The 26,819-nt window shown below is 35.0% G+C and overlaps 1 protein-coding gene and 1 long non-coding RNA gene across 2 annotated transcripts in view; one reads left to right on the top strand and one right to left on the bottom strand.

Moving 5' to 3' along the window:
- The window catches only part of LOC143669079 (uncharacterized), an 80,802-nt gene that overhangs the window by 18,375 nt on the left and 35,608 nt on the right, over positions 1-26,819 (bottom strand). The window lies entirely within an intron of this gene.
- Positions 17,281-18,216, top strand: OR14I1 (olfactory receptor family 14 subfamily I member 1). The gene has a single exon (XM_077144087.1). The coding sequence runs from the start codon at positions 17,281-17,283 to the stop codon at positions 18,214-18,216; it is 936 nt and encodes a 311-aa protein (XP_077000202.1).

A 26,819-nucleotide genomic window follows, 5' to 3' on the forward strand; every position in this document is an offset into this window, starting at 1 on the left:
CCACTGTCACCAGTACTATTCAACATTGTGCTAAATGTTCTAGCTAGAGCAATCAGGTAGGACAAAGAAATAAAAGGCATCCAAATTGAAAAGGAAGAAGTAAAATTTTCATTATTTGCAGATGACATGATACTGTGCTTGGAAGATCCTGAGAATTCTACAACAAAGTTGCTTGCTCTAACAAACAAATTCAGCAGGGTGGCAGAATATAAAATTAAGGTGGAAAAATCAGCAAATTTCTATACACAAGGAATAACCTAGTTGAGAAGCCAGTTAAAGAAAAAAATTCCATTCAAATTAGCAACTAAAAGAATCAAGTACTTAGGAATGAACTTCACTAGGGATTTAAAGGACACGTATATGGAAAACTACATAACTTGGCTAAAAGAAATCAAAGGAGATCTAAATAGGTGGAAAAACATTTCCTGCTCATGGGTAGGAAGGCTAAATATAGTTAAGATGTCAAATTACCCTAATTAATCTGTGGATTCAACACAGTATCAATAAAAATTCCATCAACCTACTTTGAAGACTTGGAAGAACTAGTTCCCAAATTCATCTGGAAGGGAAAGAGACACTAAATAGCTGAAAGCATACTCAAAAGGAAGAAAAAACTGGGAGAATTAATACTTCTTGACTTTAAAACCTACTGATAAAGCCACAGTGGTCAAAACAGCATCATACTGGCACAAAATTAGAAGCATTGGCCAATGGAATCAAACTGAGAGTGAAGAAATAGTCCACCGAATCTATGGTCAACTGATTTTTGACAAGGCCCCTGTATTAGTTAGCATTCTCTAGAAAAACAGAATCAACAGGGAACACTCACAAATCTAAAATTTATAAAAGTGTCTCACGTGACTGTGGGAATACAGTGTCCAAAATCTGCACGGCAGGCTGTGAAGCCAATGATTCCGATGGAGGGTCTGAACGAACTCCACAGGAGAGGCTGGCCAGCTGAAGCAGGAAGAAAGCCTGTCTCTTCTGAATCCTCCTTAAAAGGCTTCCAGTGATCAGATTAAGCATCACTCACTGCAGAAGACACTCCCCTTGACTGATTACAAATGGAATCAGCTGTGGATACAGCTGATGTGATCATGATTTAATTCTATGAAATTTCTTCATTGCAACAGACAGGCCAGCCCTTGCCCAACCAGACAAGCAGGTACCACTTGGCCACGTTGACACGTGAACCTGACCATGACAGCCACCAAATCCTCTGAACTGGGACAAAATAGTCTTTTCAATAAATGGACATAGAACAACTGGATTTCAAAAGCCAAGAGAATGAAGGAGGACCCCTAACTTACACACTATACAAAAATTAACCAAAGTGGATCAAACACCTAAATATAAGAACTAGCACCATAAAGCTTGTAGAAGAAAATGTAGGGAAACAACTTCAAGACCTAGTAATAGGAGGTAGTTTCCTAAACTTTAACCCAAAGCACAAGCAACAAAAGGAAAACTAGATGCATGGGAACTCTCAAAGTCAAATGATTCTGCACCTCAGGAGACTTTGTCAAAAAGGTGAAGTGGCAGCCAACTCAAAGGGAGAAAATATTTTGAAATCACATATTGGAGATAGGTTTGATATCCTGTTTACACGAAGAAATCATACAACTCAACAACAAGAGAGCAAACAACCTAATTATAAAAAGGGCTAAAGATATGAATAGGCATTTTTCTGAAGAGCAAATACAAATGGCTCAAAAGTACATGAAGAAATGCTCATTTTCACTGGCTACAAGGGAAATACAGAGCAAAACTACAATGAGCAGCCACCTCACACCTACAAGAATGGCTGCTATTAAACAAACAGGAAACTATAAATGTTGGAGAGGATATGGAGAAACTGGGACACTTATGCACTGCTGGTGGGAATGTACAATGGTGCAGCCACTATGGAAGACTGTTTGGCAGTTCCTTAGGAAACTAAATATTGAGTTGCCATATGACCCAGCAATAGCACTATTTGGTATATACCCAGAAGAGCGGAAAGCAATGACATAAACAGACATTTGCAAAGTGATATTCATAGCAGCATTATTTCCAATTGCCAAAAGATAGAAACAAACCGAATGCACATCAACAGATTAGTGAATTAACAAAATGTGGCATATATACATACAATGGATTATTAGGTAGCAGTAAGATGAAATGACATCCTGAAGCTAATTACAAAATGGATGAGCCTTGAGGACACAATGCTGAGTGATATAAGAGACACAAAAGGATAGTTACTGTATAATTCCACTTTTATGGCCATGGTAAAGGCAAAATCAGATGATTATAATACAGAATATAGCAGACTTGTAGATACATTTGATGCTAGAGATGGACACATTAGATGCTATACATTTGATGCTAGAGATGGACACATTAGATGCTAGAGATGAATGAATGAGGTTGAACTCCAATGTTAGGTAATAGATAGAAGTGAAGATGGTTCTCTAGTGGGTCTATAAATAATATTATCATATTGAAAATGAACAAGATTGAAAAGGGTTGCATAGATCTATGTGTTCGACTGATTAACACTAGAAATATAAATGAGTTCTTGAAAGAACTACTTCAAAGGTATGGTATGTGTTTAAGTCCAGGGCACAGGGGGAAAACTTCTATTGCATGCTACGGACTATGTTTAAAAGGAAAATATCAGAACTACCACAGCAACAGCAAAGGTAAATAATGGGTGGAAAGAAAGAGAGTTAAGGGGAGGTTTAGATTTCCTATTTGGTGAGGGTGTGTTTATTGGTTTTCCTTCACTTGGGAATAATGAAATTATCTAAAATTGATACTGTTGATGGATTGTGGACTTTGGGTATTATACATGATCCCTGATGAATGTGGGTGGCTGAAAGATGCACAAACTGAGAAGTAGATTGGTGAACGATGGCGTATACTTATGAATGAATGTTGTGCTGCTACAACAAAGGAATGAAGTTGTGAGGCAAGCAACAATGTGAATGAATGTGTGCAACATTTGCTGATACAAAATAAGCCAGAAACAAAAGAAAAACAATGGTACAGTCATCTTTAGAAGATGCTTACAAGAAAATAGGGGCCTAAGGTGTCAGTTTTTATAGCAGACACATTTAGTCCAGAGTGGCAGTTATTATTTCTGGATGTCAAAAGTCTCATATATATATATATATATATTAGAGATAAGAAAAAAGCCAATCAGGTTGGGGTAAAAGTAATTCAGAACACAGGTGTAAGGAAGAAAATGTCTATAGTTTAGAACCACACATACACTTTGAGACCAAAGGAAGAAAGTTATATTTGGTCTGGAACTGAAATTTTCTGTAGCACACAATCTAACTCAATTTATCTGTATAGATCATTTGAACAATTGAAACACAGGGAGCCCAGAAGGAAAAGGTCCTTTAATCCTGTGTAGATTGTTGCAATTCCTGGATACATCCTAGAGTATATTATGTAGATAATCAAAAAGTATTGGCAATGTTCCCTGAGGGAAGGGAGAAAAATATGGAACTATTAAACTTTACCATCAGGAAATCCCCTGACACTGTGTCAAACTATAAGGACACCCAAATCAATAGGCCATGCCCTTGACCTTGAGACTTACACTTGTGAAGCTTATGTAGGTAGCAGAGAAGCTTAGCTTACCTGTAGGTATACCTAAGACTTACTTCTGGAGGACCTCTTTTGTTGCTCAGATGTGGCCTCTCTCTCTCTTAGCCCAACTCTACAAATGAAATCATTGCCTTCCCCACTATGTGGGTCATGACATCCAGTTTTGAAAGTCTCCCTGGTGACATAGGAGATGACTCCCAGGGATGAATCCAGACCTGGCACCATGGGATCAACAATTCCATCCTAATCAAAATGGGGGGAAAGAAGTATAACTAATAAATATCAGTGGCATAGAGTGTTAAAATAGAATGGAGAGACTACTCTGGAGGTTGTTCTTATGTAAGCTTCAGTTAGATACTGCTATCTATCATAATCTGCCAACCCCCCAACAAGACTATTCCATCCAAACCTAGAGGCCACCTAAGGCAATATATAATATTGCACAAGGGTTCCATGCACCAGTGTAACTTTCCAGAAACCTACAACCTCCAAATGGTTCCCTGGCCCAGATATGTCCTGAAACCTGGAGGGCCCAGCATCTCCAGAACATCAGATAGTTTCATCTTTCTACCCCATATTAGTGACAGACCCTTCCAACATGAAAAAGTTAGAATGACCATAGCCCAAACACCCTAAAGAGAGGGATGGAAAGATCAAACGTGATGGTGGAGTGATACAGAGAAGATAGGATTTAACAAATGAATAAGATTGCTAAATAATTAAATTGCTGTATCTTTTAGTCTCAAGTATCTTAGAGCAGCTAGGAGTAGAAACCTAAAGTTACAGAATTGTAACCCATGTTGTACTCTGAAATATATTCTACAACCAATTGTGTTGCTGTGCTTTGAAATTTATTGCTTTTTTTGCATTAATGTTATTTTTCACAAAAAAAAGAAAGAAAAAATGTCGATTGTGGTGATAGAAAAATGTTTAAGCCTTCTAGCCTCCTATATTCTGTACCAGCTAGAAGGAAAAATCTAAGAGGATTTTATGGTAGCTCATGACAGACTCTGGGATCTGTCTTGTAACTACTTGTTGAAGAGTGCTTTGAAAACTGTTGCTCTTTTATTTCCTTGCTTTGTATATATGTATGTATACATAAATTGTATATATACACAATTTTAAAAAGTTAAAAACTATTGAATTCTTTGGAGGATTGAAGAGATTTGTGCCACTCTTAAGGAATGAAGGATACAGGTGTGAACATTTTCACCACATTCCCCATCAACTCTTCTATTTGACCTGTGCAGAAAACAGATGGGTCTTGAAGGATGACAGTGGATTATCATAAAACTATCTGGATGGTGACTCCAGTTGTAGCTGCTATTCCAGATGCTTTATCATTGCTTGAGCAAACCAACACAATCCCCAGTATCTAGGATGCAGCTCATGATCTGGCAGATGCTTTTCTCTCAGTAGCTGCTATTAAGGACCACCACCAGAAAATGTTTGCTTTTACCTGGCAAGGCCAGAAGGATACCTTCACTGTCCTACATCAGTGGTATACCAACTCTCCCACCCTATGTCATAATCTTGTTTTCAGGGAACTTGATCATTTCTCCCTCCTATAAGTCATCACAGTCACCCACTATATTGATGAAATCATGTTGATTGCACCTAGTGGGCAAGAAGTAGCAGCTACACGAGACTTATTGGTCAGGCATTTGAGAGTCAGAGGATGTTAGATAAATCCAACAAAAAAGCAGGGTCCTTATACCTCAGTACAATTTCTAGAAGTCCAGTGGTGATGGGTATGTTGAGATATAACTTTTAAGGTGAAGAATGAGCTGTTGCCGCTGGCCCTTCCTATAACCAAAAAAGAGGCACAATTCCTACTTGGTCCCTTTGGTTTCTGGAGACTACATACTCCTTATTTAGGGGTGCTACTCCAGGCCATTTCCAAGTGACAAGAAAATCTGCTAGCTTTAGAGACCTGAACAAGAGTAAATCCTGTGACTGGATCAGGCTGCTGTGCAAGCTGTTCTCCCACTTGGGCCAGATGATCCAGCAGATCCAGTGGTTTTAGAAGTATCAGTGGCAAATAGAGATATTATCTGGGAACTTTGGCCCCAATAGGAGAATCATAGTGCAGGATCTTAGGATTTTGGTGTAAAGACTTTCCATGCCCTGCAGATAACTACTCTCCTTTTGAGAAATAGTTTTTGACTTGTTTTAATTTGTAAGCTGCCAGAATGTGATATAACAGAAATGGAACAGCTTTTAAAAAGGGAATTTAATCAGTTGTAAGTTTCCAGTTCTGATCCTGGAAAAATATCCAAACTAAGGCATCCAGGGATAGTTACCTTAATTCAAAGATTGATGTGTCTGAAACACCTTCATCAGCTGGCAAGTCATGTGGCTGACACCTGCTGGTCCCTTGCTCCTGGGATGTTTCTTCCAACTTCTGTTCTTTTGGGGGTTCCTCACTTTGCTTCTCCTGGGCTGGCTTTCATCTCCTATTTTCCCTTGGTTTTCTACAAGTTCTGTCTTGCTTAACGTCTCATGGCTACATCTGCTGGGTTCCAAGTGTGTCCGAACATCTGTGTCTATGTTCTCTAAATGTTAGCATTTGTGTCAGCTCTGCTCTGAGTTTCTGTCAGCTTTGTCATTTCTGAGGTTTCTCCAAAATATTTCCTGTGTTAAAGATCCATGCAGCATGGGTAGAGTCATATCTCTGTCTAATAAAAAATGCCACATCCAAAATTGAGCATGACACATCACCATGGAGATAATCTAATCAAAATGCAAGCTGTATGGTTATACAATCTTAACCAAAGATCAAGATTACTGGATTTCAGTTCAATAACTTCAGGTATTTCCTTCTGGCTGTTCTAATACACTAGAAACTTTAAAAAAATTTATATAATGATTCAGTAGTGATAGTCATTTGTTAAATCATAATTTCTGTGTTATAATTATTCTTATTCATTTGCTTAATTTCTCAATCTTCAGGAATATTTGGGTGCTGACCATATTATCTTATCCATGCTGAAAATGGGTGTTGACATTGTGGGATTGTTTTAGTTTGCTAATGATGCAAATCCAGAAATGAATTGGCTTTTATGAAAGGAACTTGTTAAGCTGTAAATTTGCAGTTCTAAAGCTATAAAAATGTCCAAACTAAGGCATCCAGAGAAAGAAACCTTGACTCAAGAAAGGGAGAGTGATGTTGGGTTTTTTTGTCAGATGGGAAGGCACATGGTGACATCTGCTAGCTTTCTCTCCCATCTTCTCATCTCTAATGGCTTCCTTTGGGGCATTCTCTTTCTACATCTCAAAATGTCTCTGCCTGCATCAGGTCTGAAGCTTTTTCCAAAATGGTTCCCTCTTCAAAGACTCCAGTAAGTGACCCACCTTTAATGGGTAGAGACACATTTTCATGGGAAACCATGTAATCAGAAGGTCCCATCCGCAATTGGGTAGGCCACATCTCCATGGAAACAACTTAATAAAAAGGATCCTACCCAACAATACTGAAAATGGCTTTTCTGGGATACATAAGAGTTTCAAACCAGCGCAGGGTTAGAGGAATGGAACTGGTTACTATACTTACAGAGAAAACAATACGTCTGAGTTTCAGGACTTATCTGACATGGGGAAAATAATTTCTTTCTTCCCCCTTTTGGTCAAGAAGTCTTTCTCAGCCCATGATACTGGGTGCTGGCTCATCCTGGAAGCATTCCACAATGCCAGAGAATTTTATACCCTTGGCAGCCATGTCCCAGATAAGGGTGAGGGTAGTGAGTTTATTTGTAAAGTTTGCTGAGATAGAGTCCACTTCTGATCAACAAAAAAGGTTCTTTGTGCATGACTCCTAGGATTAATTATAAGTAGGTTAGTTCTGGCATTGCAGAAACAAGTTTCATTAGGGCAAGCCACAAAATCAAGGGTTTGGTTATTAAATTGGGAATCCCTTGTGCTTGAGAGAATAAGAGGAATTCCCCAGGTGGGTAAATTTAATATAGCAATATTTTTCTTCCTGTCACTCAAGGGATTTTGCAAATACTTTTTTAAAAATTTTCTTCAAAAAAAAAAGAATACTCTGGAATGTATAATGGTATTATATTAAGCTATATAGAATTACAAGATCTCATTCCCTTCTCTAGGCTCCAGGTATTTAGGAACTTAACAAGTTTAAACAAGTTAAGTTAGATAGTGTGCTACAGAAAATTTAAATTTTGGACAAAATAAATATGTCTTCCATTATTCTCTCACAGAAGTTGAAGTTTTAAAAAACAGACAATATCAGCCCTTACCTTGTAATCTGCTTTACCTTAGTCCTAACTAGATCAGTTTCATTAACATATCTAATTCAAGTCTGATCTATTTTTCACCTTCTTTAACAGTTACTTTGTAGAGTACTGCTGACTTTCAGAGCTACAGAATTCTAACACTGAGTCTTAGGTGTCACACAGGTACCCAAAGTTCCAAGTAAATACCAAATTATACACATAGAATACAGCATCTCAGAATTTAGAAGTAGCAATTAAAACTCTGTAATAAGTGTGTCTGCTGTAAGAGCTTACAATATAGGTCCTAATTTTCTTATAAGAAGATTACATAATTTTCTTTTATATATACATTTTCTAAAAGATATAATAGCATATATGTCCTTTTGTTTCTGGCTTGTCTCACTCAAATGAATGTATTCCAGTTTCATTCATCTGGCTGCATGCCTCAAGACTTCATTCTTTTATGTAGCTGCACCATATTCTGTCATATGGATACACCACAGATTGCCATTCTGCTCATCAGTTTATGGACACTTTGGCCCTCTCTATCCAGTGGAAATTATGACAATGCCACCATAAATAGCAGTGTGCAAATGTCTAATCATGTCTATTTTCAGCTCTTCTGAGAATACTCTGAGTAATGAGATTACATAATCATTTGGTGACCCTATTTTTAGCCTCCTGTGGATTTTCCACACTGCCCTCCAGAGAAGTTGTACCTTTTTACTGCAATACCAGCATTGGATAGGTTTAAATCTCTCTTCACGTCATCTCCAGCACTTTCATCTTTCTGTTTATTTATTTGTTGAATCTGTAGATTTCACTGACATAAATTAACGTACCACGTATTCCATCCAAAGTCTAAAATCAATGCCTTGGTGTATCCTCACTTAGTTGTAAAAGCATCATCACTCTCAATTTTAGACAATTTCATTATTCCAAAGAGGAAAAATAGCAACTGGACAGTCATGCACACAAAAAGAAAACCAAAAAAAGAACACATATCAATATCGCCTCCAATTACTTACCCCTAGTATCGATGTGATTCCAGTAAGGTATTACTGTTAAATAGAGTCCACAGTATGCAATAAGTAATTTTGCCCCATATACTAATCTATTATTAATGCTTTGCCCAGGTGTCATACATGTGTAGTAGTTCATGCATGTATTTACACATATATTTGTTGTGTTGATCAGTGAGATACGTGACTCTAAGCAACCCCCTTCATTCAAATTCACCTTCAATTACTGGTAATTCCAATGATGAAGTACCATCACCTCTGTCCATTCCCAAACATTTAAGTTCAACCTTGTTAACAATTCTGTACATGTTAGGAGTTGGAGGGAACATTTTCCAGCTTATCCAATGAGGCCAGTTTTACTCTGATACCAAAGCCAGACATAAATATCACGAGGAAATAATACTCATGAATATGGACAGAACAATCCTCAACAAAATACTATCAAATTAATCCAGCAGCATATAAAAAAAAAGTTACTATGCACTATGATCAAGTGAGATTCATCCCAAGAATGAAATATTGGTTTATCCAAAATTCAGTTAATACAAAACATCACATAAATAGACTTTTTATGATATATATGAACTCCCCAGTAGATTCAGAAAAAGCTTTTGATAACATCACTCCACAAATTAAGAATAGAAGGAAACTTTCTCTAATTGATAAAGGACATCTATGAAAAAAAGGATATGAGATCAATATAAAACTCAATTACTTTACAATTTGTGCAGAACAAAACAAACAATTCAAAAAAGAAATTCAACTCACAATATCATTAAAAAATAAAATATGGTAAAATAAATGTATCATAAGAAGTAAACAACTTATACTTCATAAACTAAAAAACATTTTGAAAGACATCAATGTAAGGTTATGTATTTCAATTATTTTGACTTACCCTAGTTTGAATTTGAATGCTTCTTGGTTTTGTTGAAGAATTTTAGGATCAGGAGAAATTCCATACCAAAAAATATACCCTGATTTTAGGAAATGGGGTAGTTTTCAACATCCATGAGTGGATTTTTGACTATATATAAAAATGTTGCTGACGTTGACCTCAACTTTTGTAGGGGAAGTCACATGTTAGGGTAGAAATACTAGAAATGGATGGATTTACATTCACTGTGCCACTCTTCTTGAAGTAAATTATCATCCATTACCAAAAGACCCCAGTGCTTGTATCGCTTAAAATAACAAATATTTATCATACACATTGAATCATAGTTCAGTTATGATAAGGCTCTCTGTCTTCTTTATTTCAAGATCCAGGAAAAAGTAGGCAGCTGTTTTCTGAGACTTTGCCAAGCTCATGGTAGAAAGAAAACATACCTGGCTACTAATTGCATGCTGGCTCTTAAAAATTCTGCTTGATAATGCATGTTACTTCCTTTCATGTGTATTTATCAAATAACATCAAAGCCAACCCTAATAAAATGTTTATATCTGATTCCCAAAGTCTGGAGCTCTGTCAAGATGAGCAGGAACATTTTGAACAATGATACCGTATACCACATCCCTAAAACAGAGAGTACCTAGTCTCATCAATCCATGCTGTGATTCTTTCTCAGAATGCTTGAAACATCAGCAATGACATTAAAAGCAGCTATGCAGACTGGGGTACATTGCATGTTAGTGTGTGTGTAAGATGGAGGAAGGGAGGATTATTATTTGTTTTCTTTGAGATTTAAACCTCCTGCTGTTGTCCTTGTCATTTACTGGAGTTAGTCAAGGTTCCTATAGATATCACTAGGTTTACACTTATTTAAATTTATGTATTCACTTCTTTCATATGGAAAACTGTACTGTGGGTCCAACTTTCTCTATTTTCTGGTAGTGTCCTTTGGGGATATTCTCTAAAATAGTCTCTCTTCATGCCCTATTCTTCAGGGCATAATAGAAAATCTCCATTGTTGGGATGAAAATTCCTTATAGAGCTAGAGGTGTTGGACTAGCTCTTTTGAGAGTGTAGATGTGTGGCACAGCTCTCTCCACAAGAGAGACACAGCTGAGTCCCAATAGGGGAGATGCTGGCACAGTTACCATGATAGATCCATTAACAATTGCATAATCACAGGAAGAATGAATGAACTCAGGTCCTAGACAAAGAATCCAATCTGGCCCCAAGTTTAAACAATGGCTCCAAGTGAAACAGATTTCACCTAGGAAGTAATTATGCTGCCAAACCCAACTGTCTCCAGTTGGATAACATACCTCACATTCAAGACAGCAGTATACTGAAAGGGGTGACACAATAGCAATATTGCAGTTAAATTTCACAATAAATATCAGCACACATTTTTTTGGTTTCTAGTAAATAAAATATAGGGCGATTCAAACACTTCCATAAAGAATGTGGGAACAATTTTCCTAGGTGTTTTCACTTTATGAAAATTAATTTTGCTGTTTTGTTCTCTTATTTGTACACTTTTTTGATATTTATGATTTTTCCATTTTACTGCAATAATTGATTTGTATGGTTGTCCATCCCCATTCTTTCTCCCCTGTTTTACTTTAAAATATTACAAACTAAAAATAATGCTCATTATTTTCTTAACATAAGTATAGTGACCATTATAGGGATATACAGTAATATTTTATGTTTCTCCTGTTTATGGGCCTTTGAAATTCTTATAGCTGAATAACTTTTTTTTGCTATTCAGACATATATAAGCATATAGCTTATTTTTAGGACAAATTTATATAGCGTTTGTTGAAAAGAATTGCACATTTTATGTGGAACTGATTTATATTTTCAATCACCTGGGAAACTGAGTTTCTGCTCACCTAGGTAACGTATAGCTTCTCTAGCTAACATGTAAAATACTACTACTGAATGTCTTTAATGTTTTTTTCTTGATAAGAAGACTTCTGTCCTTGATTAAGTAAACTGCATTATTTAGTGCCATCAACAATTACCATTTGTCTTGATTTTTTTCACTCACTCCCCTCCCTTAGATCTCCATTATCTCCTTATCCAGCATAAATCCATCTTCATGATTGCACCTTGTAGTAGAGTCTCATTTTCCCAAACCTCCCTGTTCTCAATGTGATAACCTAGTAGACTCCACCTATTTTAACCCACTTCCTTGGTGTCTGATCACATTATGTGAAAGTGATTGGAGAAAAACAGAACTTTGCTGAATGTTCTCACTTTAAACATATAATCATGAGTTTCAAGTGTGTTGTCAAGTTCCAAGAGCAGACTCCATACCTCTAGTGCGTTTACCATTCCTCTTTCTAGATGGATATTTCACACCCTCTCAGGTTTTCTGAGTTTTCTTATTTCTTCCCCCTTCACATCACTCTTTGCTAAAGTCTGAGGGTAAATATTTCATGTCATCCTAGCTAGAGATAAAATTATCCTCTCCCAATAATGTAAGCCACTTGAAAGTAGCTTAGTGTAAGTTTTGTATACCTAGACATTACATATAAGTTTTGTATACCTACACATTACATAATCTGCATTTGTGATAAATAGATATCGATGTCTTTATGCCAAGATTTCCTCCTTTCCCTCTTTTCCTCACTAGAAGCTTTTTATTCCTACTCTTGCTCAATCAAGAACAGGAACTTGACCCCTTTAGGTATTGCCTCAATCCAAGATTTCCTAAACAAATAAAATTCCACAAAATACTATCAACCTCTACCAAAAGGTAGCAGTGTTAAAGGGATTCATAAACATTTAAGAAATAAAAAATTCCAATCCATTCTACCTCTATAAAGGCATAAAAAGGAACTCCCAAATGATTTTCAAAGCTAGTATAACATTGACCTCTTATTGATATTGCCATGCTATACATTCATACTAGATCTTTCAAATTTTATCCTTTTATCCCCTTGAGTAGTATTTTAATCATTCTACATATTTCAAAATCACACATTGTTAATTTAATTCTTAGCTATTTTACACTTTTTTGTCCCTTTTGCAATTGCAACATTATGTAAATACATCTCTAGAAGTTTTGTTTGTATGTTTGCATTCATTTCTCACAATTAATATTGAGATACTTTACTGACTTTATTCATGTTAAAATTAAAAATTTGTACAAAATTTGGTGATATCTCAGAGAGTTTTATTAAATCAATTTATGACTTGGGGAGATTCCAATCACCATGAAGAACAGAGGAATTCTGTTGAACAAGGAAAGCCATGGACAGGGAAAGGGAATTTCATTGGTTAATGCAGACTTTGTTTCCTAGTATGGCTAGGGCAGGAGGTTCTTAGGAATGAAAAGGTTAGCCGGCACAAGGATTGGCAGTTGGTGATGGCTTATTGGCTCATATAAAGTCCATTTTCTGGCCAAGCTGGGCATTTATAGGGAATAGAAACTTAATTAGATTTTGGTTTTGCTGCCATAGACCTAGCAGACTGCCTTCCAATTGGGTTCACTAAATTTTATTTATCATTCATTTCTTTGTTGTTGCTCTCAATTTTCAGTAATTTCTATCAGGTTTCCATAAAAACTGCAATTACCCACTTAAATGGTCATTGTACACCATTCTTTCCAGTGTTTATAATACCTACATATATTTCATGTCAAATTGTTTAGGAATGTAGGTCTCATTGGATATTAAATAATAGTGATGATTTATGGGAAGAAAACATAGTTGTCATCAGGCTTGAGGCCTGTACTGCAATTCACTAATTTTATAACATTGGCCATTTCATAAAATGTCATTTCTGCCACAGTTTTTCTTTAAAAAAAATGAGGTGACAAAATATGAACCTCTTACAATTCTTTTGCAGTAGATTTCTGCAATTACTTAAAATTTCCAACCACTATATTTGTTGAAACACATAATTGATTTAGTCATCCTTTTGACCTATCACTAGTTTCTGAACAAATACATTTTGCAGACCATGAGAAGCATGATAAATATCTTTTTTTAATCCAGTGATTTTCCAGTGTTTTGGTTTCAATATGAAAATAAGCTGCTAGAACACTGAAATCAATTGGATACATACATATCCGCTTTGAGATGGGGTAGTATTATAACTGCCTAATGATGAAGTAAAACAATGACTTTTAATATCATATATTTTCTATGTATGTATACATTAGGATTCTGTATTTGTCAGAATTTTGTTGTGAAGTGTGAAATATGAACTATTTGATTTTTTCCTCTTCATAACTGACTTTGTTTTACTGTCTTAATTAAAACCTTCACATATCTTATGGTCCCCATTTTCCATGGAATTTGAATTTTGTTACTGTTCAGCCCAGAATCTGGATTCTTGTCACTAGGTATTATCCCATTTGAGTTGGGGAAAGGTTTGCATCCACCTGAGACCAATACCACAGAACTTATTTCTGGAAGCTAATCCACTGCAAACCCCAGAGGCCAATCTCTGTGAGCACCAGGTAGAGAAGATTCTTTCCTTTATATATTATGCATCGGTTTCTCTCCATCACTGAATTTGTACATGAAATCAGGCAATTTATTTCTGTGATTAAAAATGAAGACATAGGAATTGTTGCTTTTTCATCATTATTCCATAAACTGACTACATGTTGAGAAGCTAGATGTTCTTTTATCAAGGTATTACTGTTCTTATACTTCTTAAATTTTAACTTGCTTAAGAAAGGGAATTTAATATGAGTTTTATGTAATCAGTCATTCCAGGCAACAGATGTCATTCTTAGAAAAAACATTGAGAAAAATGTTTGATTAAACTTTCTTTTATTTTTCCATAATAATTATGTTTTATAAATATTTTCTCAAAGATACAAGCAAACAAAGTAATTACACACGAGTTGTTTACTTAAATAATTTTGTCATTTTAATCTATTTTACAGGTACCCAAGATCAGCTTGGGTTTGGAAAAATGAAGCAGCTCATTTATGTATTGGTATTTGTTCCCCAATGTTATCTTATTTCATTGATATAAGTGGAAGGAAAGGAGCTCTGCATTGGAGTCAGGGTGATCGAGAGACAGTTCCACTAATGTGCATAAGGAAACTTCTCTTAGATCAAATTTAAATGGTTTCACAGTTAGTATGGCAAGTGAGATCATTTCAGTGAGGGATATTTTACAGTTGGGGCCATTGAAACCCAAGTTTATTTGTAGCTTTCCCAATGTGAAACAGCTAAACTTTGGCAAAATTAGACTAGAACAACAGGTCTCCTTCAATCCCATTACTTATTTATAAAATCAATTTATAAACTTGATTTACTGTTCATGTGAGTGAATTGTTGCATGTCTGAAGGAAGTATATTTTGAGTTAGGATACTCTCATGGAGTCTAACTATATACTTGGATTGTATGGACAGAAGGAAGAAAACTGGACCCAGGTGAGTAAGAAAGACCAGGGCTCCAAATGCCCTGCCTATTCCATTACCAGCAACTCTCCTGGCCAAGTAAATCACCTCTGAGGTCACTGTAAATACTAATAAATTGTAAGGAACTTGAATGACAAATAACTGCTTTACAGCATATATTTAGTTCCCTGAATTGAAATGCATTCTTGTTACTTAAGCCTTGGAGATAATTTGAGAACACAGATACATTTCCTGCTGCTGATTAGGCCTGGGAGATTATATGATCTGGGGCTTTAAAGATGAGCTATATATCCTGGTTTAGGTATTGGGATAACTTGAATGAAAACCACCAAACAAGCATTTAACATATTTTTTGCTATATTCTATTAAATAAATAGGTGGCATAAAAACTCACTCAGATTAAAAATTGCTAGCATTTTAAAAACATTCTTTTGAATAAATATTACAATTATGTAGAAAATAATAGAGAATAAAATAGCCAACACCTGGGTACCCAGTACATTCCTTTATTAAATCATAGTAATTTACATATTTTCTTGAGTTGCTATTGGTTTTAATGTGTAAGGTCACTTATTGGATCTGTATTACCAAAGAAGACCATTTCATCTCATTTCAGTGAATTTTAAAGGCAATTAGAAGAGACAGATTCAATTCCTCATACACAAAATTATTCTGATCAACACTTTGCCATCAATATACACAGTACTAAAATTTTATGAAATTTACCAATTTTATGAAAAGATAGAATAGAGCAAACACTAGTTTATAACCACTACTTAGTTTAGATACTTATTAATATTTTATTACACTTGCATCAATGATTTAAAATAAAAGATTATTGTAGATAAAGTTGGCATTCAACTTTTATTTCATTTTCTTATTGCTTCCCTCCTCTGTCTCATGTACCTGAATTGGCAAGTTATATTAATTCACAAACCTGTTTTACATTAGTCATAAATAATATGCTGTGTTCTTCTAAATGTTTAAAATCATCTCATTGGGATCACATTTTACACAATTTTTTATAGCTTGCTTTTTCTGAGCTTATATTGAGATTTTAAGATTTATATATGTAGAATTCTTACATACATTTTAACTGACACAGTGCATTCCATTCCGGAATATAACAGGGTATATCTCCCATTCCTCTATATGTAGGTATTTTGATTACTTTTTATTTAATTTAAACAAGTTGGAACAAATCTTAAAATATATCATTTTATAAACTTGCGTATTTGTCAGAAGTGACTGTTGCCCTAAATCTTGCACATTTTCAACTGCATTAAATATTCCCAAATGATACTCCATATAAGCAAGACAGTTTATACACCAAATGACAATAAATGGCAGTTTCCATCTTTCCATATGTCTAGACTTTAATTTTCAGACTTACACGTATTATCTTTTCCAGGCCAAAAATCATAAGAGAATGTCTTATTCTGATTTTGCCTTGCCATTACTGGAAAGTTTGGAGATGTTTTTGATTTCCTAATTGGTCATTTGTGTTCCTATTCTTGAACTTCTTATTTATACATTTTGCCCATATTTTTCTTTTAGATTAATTTGATTTTGTAATTCATTCTTAATCAGGAATAGAAATCCTCTGTCATACACATTGCAAATATTTTTTTCTGGTCATTTGTCTTTCTGTGGGTGTGGTATTGTTTTTAAACATTTGTTTTAATGATGGTTAAACATTTCAAACATAATATATTATTTATAACACTTGGAAAGAAAGATTATCCTCAAAATTTGTCAAAATCATTTTTCTTCCCTTCTAATTTGTCTAGTTGTAAAAATAGCCTTTAGGTGCTATATATAATTTACCACTACTAGAATAAGATAATTAAGGTTGACTTAAGAAGAATAACTGATAATTGATTTTAAAAATTGCTTAATGTTTTCTCTAATCTGAAACAACTTACTTAAATTCTTTGATTGATAATAATTTAGGGATATGTAGACAAAATCTAACGTGTAGAACATTTTGATGACAACACATACATAATGATATCCTATGTTTACCACTTTAAGTTAAGGGGAAACTTAGTCATACAGTACTATGCTGCAGCATTCATTTTTATTTGTATCATCTGAATTGTTCCATATTTTTCCTTCAACCATCAGACCAATTCCTCTGCTCAATGGACAATCTCACAGAAGTGACAGAATTCCTACTCATGGGTTTCTCTGATATGTGGAAACTGCAGATATTGCATGTGGGGCTGTTTCTGCTGATTTACCTGGCAGCACTGGTGGGGAACCTTCTCATCATAATGGTCATTACTCTTGATTTGCATCTTCACACACCCATGTACTTCTTCCTGAAGAACCTCTCCTTTTTGGATTTGTGCTACATTTCAGTCACTGTTCCTAAGTCCATCCACAGCTCATTGACTCATAACAGCTCCATCTCATATCTCGGCTGTGTGGCTCAAGTGTATTTTTTCTCTGCTTTTGGATCTGCTGAGCTAGCCTTCCTCACTGTTATGTCCTATGACCGCTATGTTGCAATTTGCTATCCCCTCCATTATGGAACCATGATGATGTTGGGAAAATGTTACCAGATGTCAGTCATTGCCTGGCTAAATTGCTTCTCCTATGCAGCAGTCCATACTGGCAACATGTTCTGGGACCCCATCTCAAGATCCAACAAGATCCACCAATTCTTCTGTGATATCCCACACATATTAGCTCTGCTTTCCTGTAAAAGTTTCTTTGTTGAGTTTGTGACCCTGGCTCTGAGCTCATGTTTGGTCCTTGGATGCTTTATTGTTATGGTCATCTCCTATTTCCAGATATTCTCCACAGTGCAAAAGATACCTTCATCCAAAAGTCGAGTGAAAGCTTTCTCCACCTGCTCCCCACAGCTTATTGTCACAATACTCTTCCTCACCACAGGACTCTTTGCTGCTTTGGGACCAACTGCCAAAGCTTCATCTATTCAAGACTTGCTTGTTGCTATGGCATATACAGTTTTGCCTCCCTTCTTGAATCCCATTATATACAGTCTTAGAAATAAGGACATCAAGGCAGCTATATGGAGACTCTTTAGGAAGATATATCCTAGTGGGAAGTAGAACATCCTGGTCTTTGCTAGTGAAAAATCTGTAACAAAAGACCAGAAAAGCATACCAAGTTATGAGAGCAATGAAAAATCTATTGAGAGAATGACAACCCTTCCAATCCTTTATGATAAAGAAATGCAAATGTTCATCCACAAAAAAAATTCTATCACTGTCAATTCTTTATATTTATATGTAAAGTACAATATATATGTATATACAGTAAAAAACATGCAACTTATTGTAAAGTTTTGAGTTTTGAAAAATGCATGGATTAGTATGACCATCTTCAAAATGTAGCTACAGAAGAGTTGCATCACTCCCCCAAATTATGCTGCCTTGACCATTTGTAGTTCATCTCTTCCTGACTCCCAGCCCCAGGAATCTTTGTTTTGTTAGCACTCTAATTTGCCTTATCTAGAAGGTTACCAAAATGGAATCATACAGTATGGAGTCTTCTGAGTCTGCATTTTTTTCCTTAGTAAATGTATTTGAGATCATCCATGGTAATAATAGGTATATTAATGATTTGATCCTTCTTGTTATTAAATTTTCCATAGAAAGAATTAATACCCTTTTTAATTTTTTATTTATGCATCTATTAAAAGACAATGTGTTGGGGTGCATGGGTGGTTCAGTGGTAGAATGTTCACCTTCCATGCGGGAGACCCAGATTTGATTCCCAGACCATGAACCTAAAAAAAAAAGACAATATGCTGTTTCCAGGTTTTGGTAATTATAAACACAGCTGCTAAAAAGATTAATGTAAAGATTTTGTGTGAATAAATCTTTTAATTTACCTTGGGAAATGCCTGGGATTTTAACTTCTGGGTCCAATGCTAAGTGTATTTTATTATTATTATTTTTAATGTATTTTTAACTTTTTAAAATATATACTTATTTTTCCCCAAGCATTTGAAATTTCTGCACTCCAGCCACCAATATGTGAGAGTTTCAGTTACTATGCTTCCTTGCCAGGACTTGGTATTTTCTGTGTTTGCTTTGTTATTGGTTTTATTAGCCATTTGAACAGGTGTGGGCATCCATAACCCATTGTGGTAGTTATTTGTATTTCTCTAATGACTAATGATGATGAGATAATTTTCAGATGCTTATTTGTAATCTTTAAGTCTGGTTTTGTGAAGCATCTTTTCTAACATTTTGCACAGTTTTATTTAGAAGTTTTGCATTGTTATTATCAAGTTTTGAGAGTTCTTTAAATTCTTGGATATACCATTTGTCAGATATGTGATAGGTAAATATGTATTCCCAGACCACAACTTATTTTTCACTCAGAGTTTTGTTCAGCAAAAAATTTTAAGTTAGATATAGTCCCATTTAGCACAATATTCCTTTATGGATTATATGTTTTTAGCCATTTCTAAGAGTTCTTTATCCAACACAAAATCACAAATGATTTTATTTCTTTTTGCCTAGCAAAATTATAGCATTAGGTTCTCCATTTAGGCCCATGATCTATTTTCATTTGATTTTGAATATCATATGAGGGATGTGTTTAAGTTCTTTCTTTTCCTTTCTAATAAAGATGTCCAAATGTTACAGCACATTTATTGCAAGAGCTGTTCTTTTATAATTTACTTTCCTTTACAAATTATCAAAAATAAATTAGTCATGTTTGTGGGGAACTATATCATGACTTTCAATTCTCTTTCATTTATCTATTTGTCTATCCTTTTGCCAATCCCACATTTTCATTATGTCAATCACTTGTATAATAACATGGAAATTAGATTGTGTTTGTCCAACTTTAATCTTTCTTCTCAAAATTATCTTGTATTTCTAATCCCTTTACCATTTCATATAAATTTTAAGGTTAGCTTTAACAGAATCAGTGTTAAAATGAAGTCTACAATTATTTTTCTTGTAATCATTTTATGCTTTCTTCTCTATGAACTCCTTAGAAATATACCCATGCTAAAATGTCAAATAATTCCTACTAAATGGTTCTCCAAAATATTTGAAGTGTATATTGTTTGTTTTTGTTTGTAGACAGTTTCCAAAATCAATCTTGGTTTCTGAGCTGAATTTCCAAACTTATTCATAAATAATGCATCGTGGCCATCTTTCCATTTTCATTCACCTATATAGGAAGGCTCTCATTCACATAGTTAATACTTGACTTAAACATGGATTCTCTAGTATCAGCATTTGTCTGTTACTTTTCTTCTCCTAAATTTGGTTTTAACCACTTCCAATATCATCATCAGAAAAGGTCCTGTAACATCCACTTTAGGATGAGTTTCACCTATTCTAATCCACTGGATTGTTTGAGGGAATGCTGTACTTTCCATTTGATAAAGATCTCTAGAAAATGGGAGACTCCATGGTTTTGAAAGTAGAAGAGGTAGGGCTTCCCTGGATGCAGAATGTTTGAGCCTTATTGGTTTTTTACTTGTTTGTTTTTGGTTGCTTAGGGGGGTAGATTTGAGAAAGTTTAAATATGGAGTTGAGCTTTCATTCTACAGACCTGGGAGAAGCCACAGAAACATTTGAGTTTCAGTGTCCTCATAAATATTTTTCTCAAAAATACCTATCAGCCTACAAACAAATCTCCAGCTGAGCCATTACAGATATGGTTTGAAGCATACAATAATACAAATATTTTAATGGCCACCAAAATGTCTAGTACCTAAGGTGCTGTCAGCTCTGACACTGGTACTTAGGATGTGATAATGAGAATAGCAATTCTCTAAATAAAAAGGACCCCCTTAAATAGAATAGCATTGTGGGAAAATCAGCTTAGACTATGACCATAAAAAGCAACTTCGAAGCCACCTAAAGAAACATTGATGAAACAAGTGCAAAAACAAAATTAAGCAAAAACTCCCAAAATATTTAGTGTAAAAAGGATACCTGTAAAATATCTTAACATGTCATAAAACCCACCACATGAAAAGATTGACAAAATGCATTACTTAAAGATTATACTTTAAGTATATTTTTACAGTATTTGTCAAAACATATAAGGAAGCTCTGGCTAATGTCATATTGGCAGAATATATTTAGATAATGGCTTAAATTTCATTATTTAAATTAAAATAATCAGACTGCTTTACATTCCATAGTTTCAATTGAACTCTTACAAATTGACAGGTTAAATACAGTTTCAACATCCAAACATGGATGAAGCATTTAAGCCAGAAAATGGACTCCAAATGCCAAATGAACATCTGTAAGCATACTCAATCCTATTAATAATTCAGGAAGGCAATTTAAAACAAAATACAAATGTATTTCAGCAATCAAAATAAAAATTACAGTAACATTGGCTTTGAATAGTGTGAGGGGATATATTACTTTCATATGTAATTTGAATGCAGTAAATTTGCAAATGTAATTTGACTGCTCCAGTCAACACTTAAAATGTGCATACTCTTTGTTCCACCATATCCGTTTTGGTGAATCTACCATAAAGTACAGCACATGGTAGTATCTGAATTTAATGTCCATCTATCTATTTATACATTTGTCCATATCTATCTATCACTTGTCATGTGTCTCTATCACTGTCTATTTATATTTATCATCTGTAATCTATCTTTTAAAACATTGGTGGGAACAAGAAAAAAATCTATAAGCAATATTGTTTTTTTTTGTCCTGAGCAAGAAACTGACTTTTTTCTGCCATTTTAACTACTCTACTATTTGTGAGGGCTTACTTTAGGTAAATATCATGCTACACCCAATTCAACCTTTCTCCTTTGGGCCTAAATTTTTGGCAGCCAGCCTGAGTCACCTTGCTCCCATGGAGGCCATCCCTGCTTTAACTGTGACAGATATGCCCTGGCCTCTGCCTGATAAGATGATGCGTGGGTATCACTAGTTGGGTAAGTCTACCTGATCCTAGAGTTTAGTATTACAAGATATAGGTGCCATCTTCCAATGTGGCCTTTATAAGATTGAAAGTAATATTTAGACTCTGCCTTTACATTTTATTTAACTTCTCAATGTATTCTAAACTGAGTGGGGAAATGTGTTATATAAGTTGGATCCCCTAAAGTAACACTAACCAACAGAGAATCCAGGCGTGAGACAGTCACACACTGGCCCTACATAACTCTTCCTTCTCACCAGGGATCATTGAGTCATATATAAACTTTGAACTATACTGCCATTGTTGACTTTTCCATGGGGAAACTCGTCCTCTTTACCTGAACAGGGATCCAGGCAATAGTTCCTCTCTTCCAACTACCATCACAGGCAGATAGACTCATACATGCTCCATCCTATAGATCCTTCAAGGAGAGAGTCAAGCATCACTAACTGAATACATCTCTCACTACATAACTCAGGGGCAAGTTCAAGAGAATAAAATGTCTGTCTCCATTAGGGTAAGGTGTTGGTAACTCCATAACAAGCCTCCCTGCCCACTTCAACGGTACTTTCGCATGTTTGTTTTGTTCTGTTTTTTATTTTTTTCACATTAAGATATAACTTATCCAAAGAAATTCAAATTGAAGATACATTTAAAATCAATTCATATATTGGTAACTTGTGTACTTATTATCAAGTATGACATTCATAAAAGTACAAAATAGTCTCTCAGAATTTCAATCAAACCCTGGCTTACCTCATGTGTCATTATCATAACAACACACATATAAGGAGACTAGGAGAGATTTATTAAAGATGGCTTTTACAAACATTTACACAGTGAAAAAAAAAGTTATGCCAAAAGATAGAAAAAGCAGCAAGGGGGCCCTAAATTTACTTTGAAAATTCTGCCTGAGGCAGTACCAAAGTGAAGAATGATGAATTCCTGGTCTGACTAAATATTTAGTCTCTTAACATTTAAATTCTGAATTCTAAATATATGGCAATGTGTTTAGTTGGTATACTCTTTTCTCAGAGAATAACAGTAAAGGCATATGTGAGGAATATTACATATATTCAGGGTACTTTCACTCCAATGTCTGTTTAAAATTTACCTTATTACATAAGATATGGAAGTCAACTTCATTATTTTTTAAATTTAAATTTTTTTGAGAACTTATGGCACTTGAATGTCTGGTAGCAAAATAGAGAAAGGTACTATTTTAACAAAAAAAATATTAATCAGCATGTGATGAGGTGAATTGCTGAAATTGTGAGAATTTATGAATTATGAATACTGTAATTCAAAACAGCAAATAGTTATCAACTACCTTAATTTGCTGGAATTACACTTCTTCTGAATAACAGCTTCTTCTTAGTATCTGATCAATAACAAATACCATAATATTTACAGGCAACAGTTTTTGTAAAAATAGAATATATGAAGAACAAACCAAGGTAACAGTGGTACTAGAAGTGCAGTTATTTGGCCAATGAACACAATGAATGCTCATAACCAGTGGTTCCCAAGTTCTCTGTGCAGGTGACACAGGAACTGCTGAGGGGCCGGTTTAGAAAGGAGGCTGAGAAAGCCCAGTGAGCATGGTTTGGGCACTGCCACTGTACAAACAGAGAAGCTCCATTGTTTGTTTTATAATGTACATTAAGAATGTGTGAATATCTTTTTGTCTTTTTTGCTTACTCTTTGTATGGAATCTTTTTCCAGCTTTTCACTTTCAACCTATTTGTATCACTAGGTCTAAGGTGAATCCAATTAAAAAAAATCCTGTGTTTACAAAGAAAATTCTGAAAATCATGGCAACAGATTTATATCTATGCTTTTTCCAGGCACACCAAAGGCATCTCGGAAAACTAAGACTGGGATAATAATCAGCTTTCTTCTTCCCCTAATTGAGAACAGAATAACTTGTTGACTAATGAAATGTACTATAAAGTAAAGCAACAGAAAACTAGCTAAGTAACCTCAGGTTAACAGAAAATACCCTTAGGTCAGCTAACCAAGGGACTAACTGCTGACTTGGTCTAGGCAAAACTGCAACAAGAAGGAGGTACCCTCTCAGCCAGGCCTCTGCAAAAAGCTGTTTCTGAGAAGCCAAAGCTTCTCAGAAAACAAAGCTCACTTCCTTTAAGCATTACTGAGGACAGAAAGCAGGGGCTATGTGCAGCTTTTTCAATAAGACTGAAAGGCAAGTAGCCTGGTTCCGGGTGCATATGCTTAAGGCTATGTAATAAACATACAATTTTTAATGTTAAATCATTAACTATAACTGACCAGTCTGAGGATATGCATAGTATCACAAGTCCCTAATAAAGTGTTACTGAATCTATGTTAATGATTTAATGTTTTCTAAGCAGTGTGTTCTAAATGGTAAAAGTCAGGGCAAGAAAGTATGTAAATTAAATTCCACTCAATGCTAAACTTTTATTCAAAGTTGCAACAGATTTTCTTTTTAATAAAATATGTTCTGCACTTAGGAAATAACAAATCATTAAAATATAAAATGTGATTTTGACTAATATCAATACCCAATATTATGAGTTGAAAGTCATAGTGAAATTGCTATATATAAAAGGAAAAACTGCTTACATGATTTTATACACATTAATGTATGTGACTTTCACTAGGGAAGAATAAAGGCTGCCATTTTAATATGTAAAAATTTTCATTATTTAAAAGGAAATGGAATTCTGAATTTCCACTTCTACATTTGATCCCCACTGGTTTCCTGGAAAAAGTAGTCCTAACCACTTTAATAAACCCCAATTAAAATAGAATAATCATGTAAAATCTGGGACAATCTATCATCTCAGCATCTACAGAATTCTGAGTGTCACATACATTCACTGATACAGGAGGACAAATCTGATCATGTTTACAGAATTCCACAAAGAAACAAAAAACTTAAAAAGCTAATGAAAATGCTCCACATTAGTTTTTCTTTATTGATATTTCTAAAACAAGAAATGCCTTCCCTTCTCACAATCAGTAATTTTTTATGAAGTTCTATGCAAGTACATACTGTTTTGTAAATCACCCAGTTTCTAAACTGCAGCAAAATTCAGAGGGAGGTGAAGGATTTTTACTCCATAGAAAAGCACTGAATTCAGAGTAATAGGAACAAATTTATCATCATTTAATTTAATAAAAATCTTTTAATCAAGTATGGGCACTTGCTTGTGAAATATACACTGTCTAGACCAAAAAAATCTCAGAAAAACCACATCATCCTAACAATTTTTCATTTGTTTGGTTATCAAACATTCAAGAGCAGCATCTCATATGAAAGTAATCAACAGCAGCAACAAAACCAGCTTTCCCCAGACTTTCTAAACCACTGACCACACTGCAATTTTAAATTATTGGCAACCACTAAATTGATTTGTCATAGATTAACTTGGCACATTCCCCAATAAGTATAAAAGAATGTATTGACTCATTTGTGTGTTGTGAGTGTAAAGTATATGAATGATTGGCTGCATTCCAAACTCAAGCATGAATTTTTTCCTTTTCCATTATATCGTAGTATCTCTGTCTCTTCTCCCCTTCATGAATACTGTTATGGGAAGGTAGTATGCATGTTTGTAAATATGTTATCAAGCTTATTTCTAATTGAACATAGCATGGATAAAGAGTGTAGGAGGGGTGGAGAGTGTTTTCATTATTTTCCATACTAAGTTGATAATGTTTTCTGTTTAAAGATAATTATGTTTGGTGGTGTAAAAAGTTTGTAAAAGTGAATTTCCTGTGTTTTTTAAATCACAACTGCCTAATTCAATTTTTCCCAATTAGACAGATTTATTGCACTGAGAGAATATGACTTTTACAGACTAGCTATACTGGCTAAACATACACCAAATTGGAAATTCAACAGGTAGTATTTATGATGGTGAGATCAACTATTTAGATATTGAAATTGAAATTGAAACTTTGAATTGAAAACATAAGCAGTGTACTTAGATTTAAAATAGCATTACTGTTCTTTCTAGTTATAAGGTTTTTGCACAGAACTTTCCTCAAAGCCTCTTTTAGATCCTTATTCCTTAGACTGTGTCTGAGGGGGTTCAACACTGGGATAAGGATGGAATAGACTATGGAGAGACCTGGGTTCTGCTCTGAGGTGTGCAAGGAACTGAGGATCATACTGATGACCATGGCTGGACAAAAGTACAGAAACACCACCATAAGATGGGAGGAACAGGTGGCAAGAGCTTTATTCTTCCCCTTGGAAGAATTTACATGGAAAACACTAAAAATGAGGAGACTATAGGTGGTGAGGATGGGACCAAAGGGGATGAGGAGAAATAAAATTCCCATGACTAACATTATTCTCCTAAGTTGAAGTGTCCCCACATGACAGCTTGATGACTGCTGGGAATTCACAGAAGAAATGGTAGATTTCTCTTGAGCCACATATTGGAAACTTCATGGTATATGCACCCCCTGACCGCAACACAATGGCCATCTGCAGGCACACTTGAGGATTCATAATGACCATATACCTCAAGAGTTTACAAATAGCCACATATTGGTCAGAAGTTATCGCAATGAGCAGAATACATTCACTGTCTCCCAAGGCAAAGTAGAAATAGAATGAGTCCCACAGACAATGTAGTAAATACCCAGTGTCCCTGAGAAAAAGTTGTTTGCCATCCTGTGGACTGTTGTGCAGATAAAGCAGATGTTGCAGAGGAAAAGCTGGCTGAGCAGTAGTTACACGGGGCTGTGAATCTTGGAGCTGAGAGATGAGGTGGCCCAAGGTGGT

This window comes from Tamandua tetradactyla, chromosome 25 (genome assembly GCF_023851605.1).
Source record: "Tamandua tetradactyla isolate mTamTet1 chromosome 25, mTamTet1.pri, whole genome shotgun sequence".
Taxonomy (NCBI): domain Eukaryota; kingdom Metazoa; phylum Chordata; class Mammalia; order Pilosa; family Myrmecophagidae; genus Tamandua; species Tamandua tetradactyla.

Coding starts and splice junctions, on each gene's coding strand:
- OR14I1 (XM_077144087.1), top strand. CDS start 17,281: ATGGACAATCTCACAGAAGTGACAGAATTCCTACTCATGGGTTTCTCT.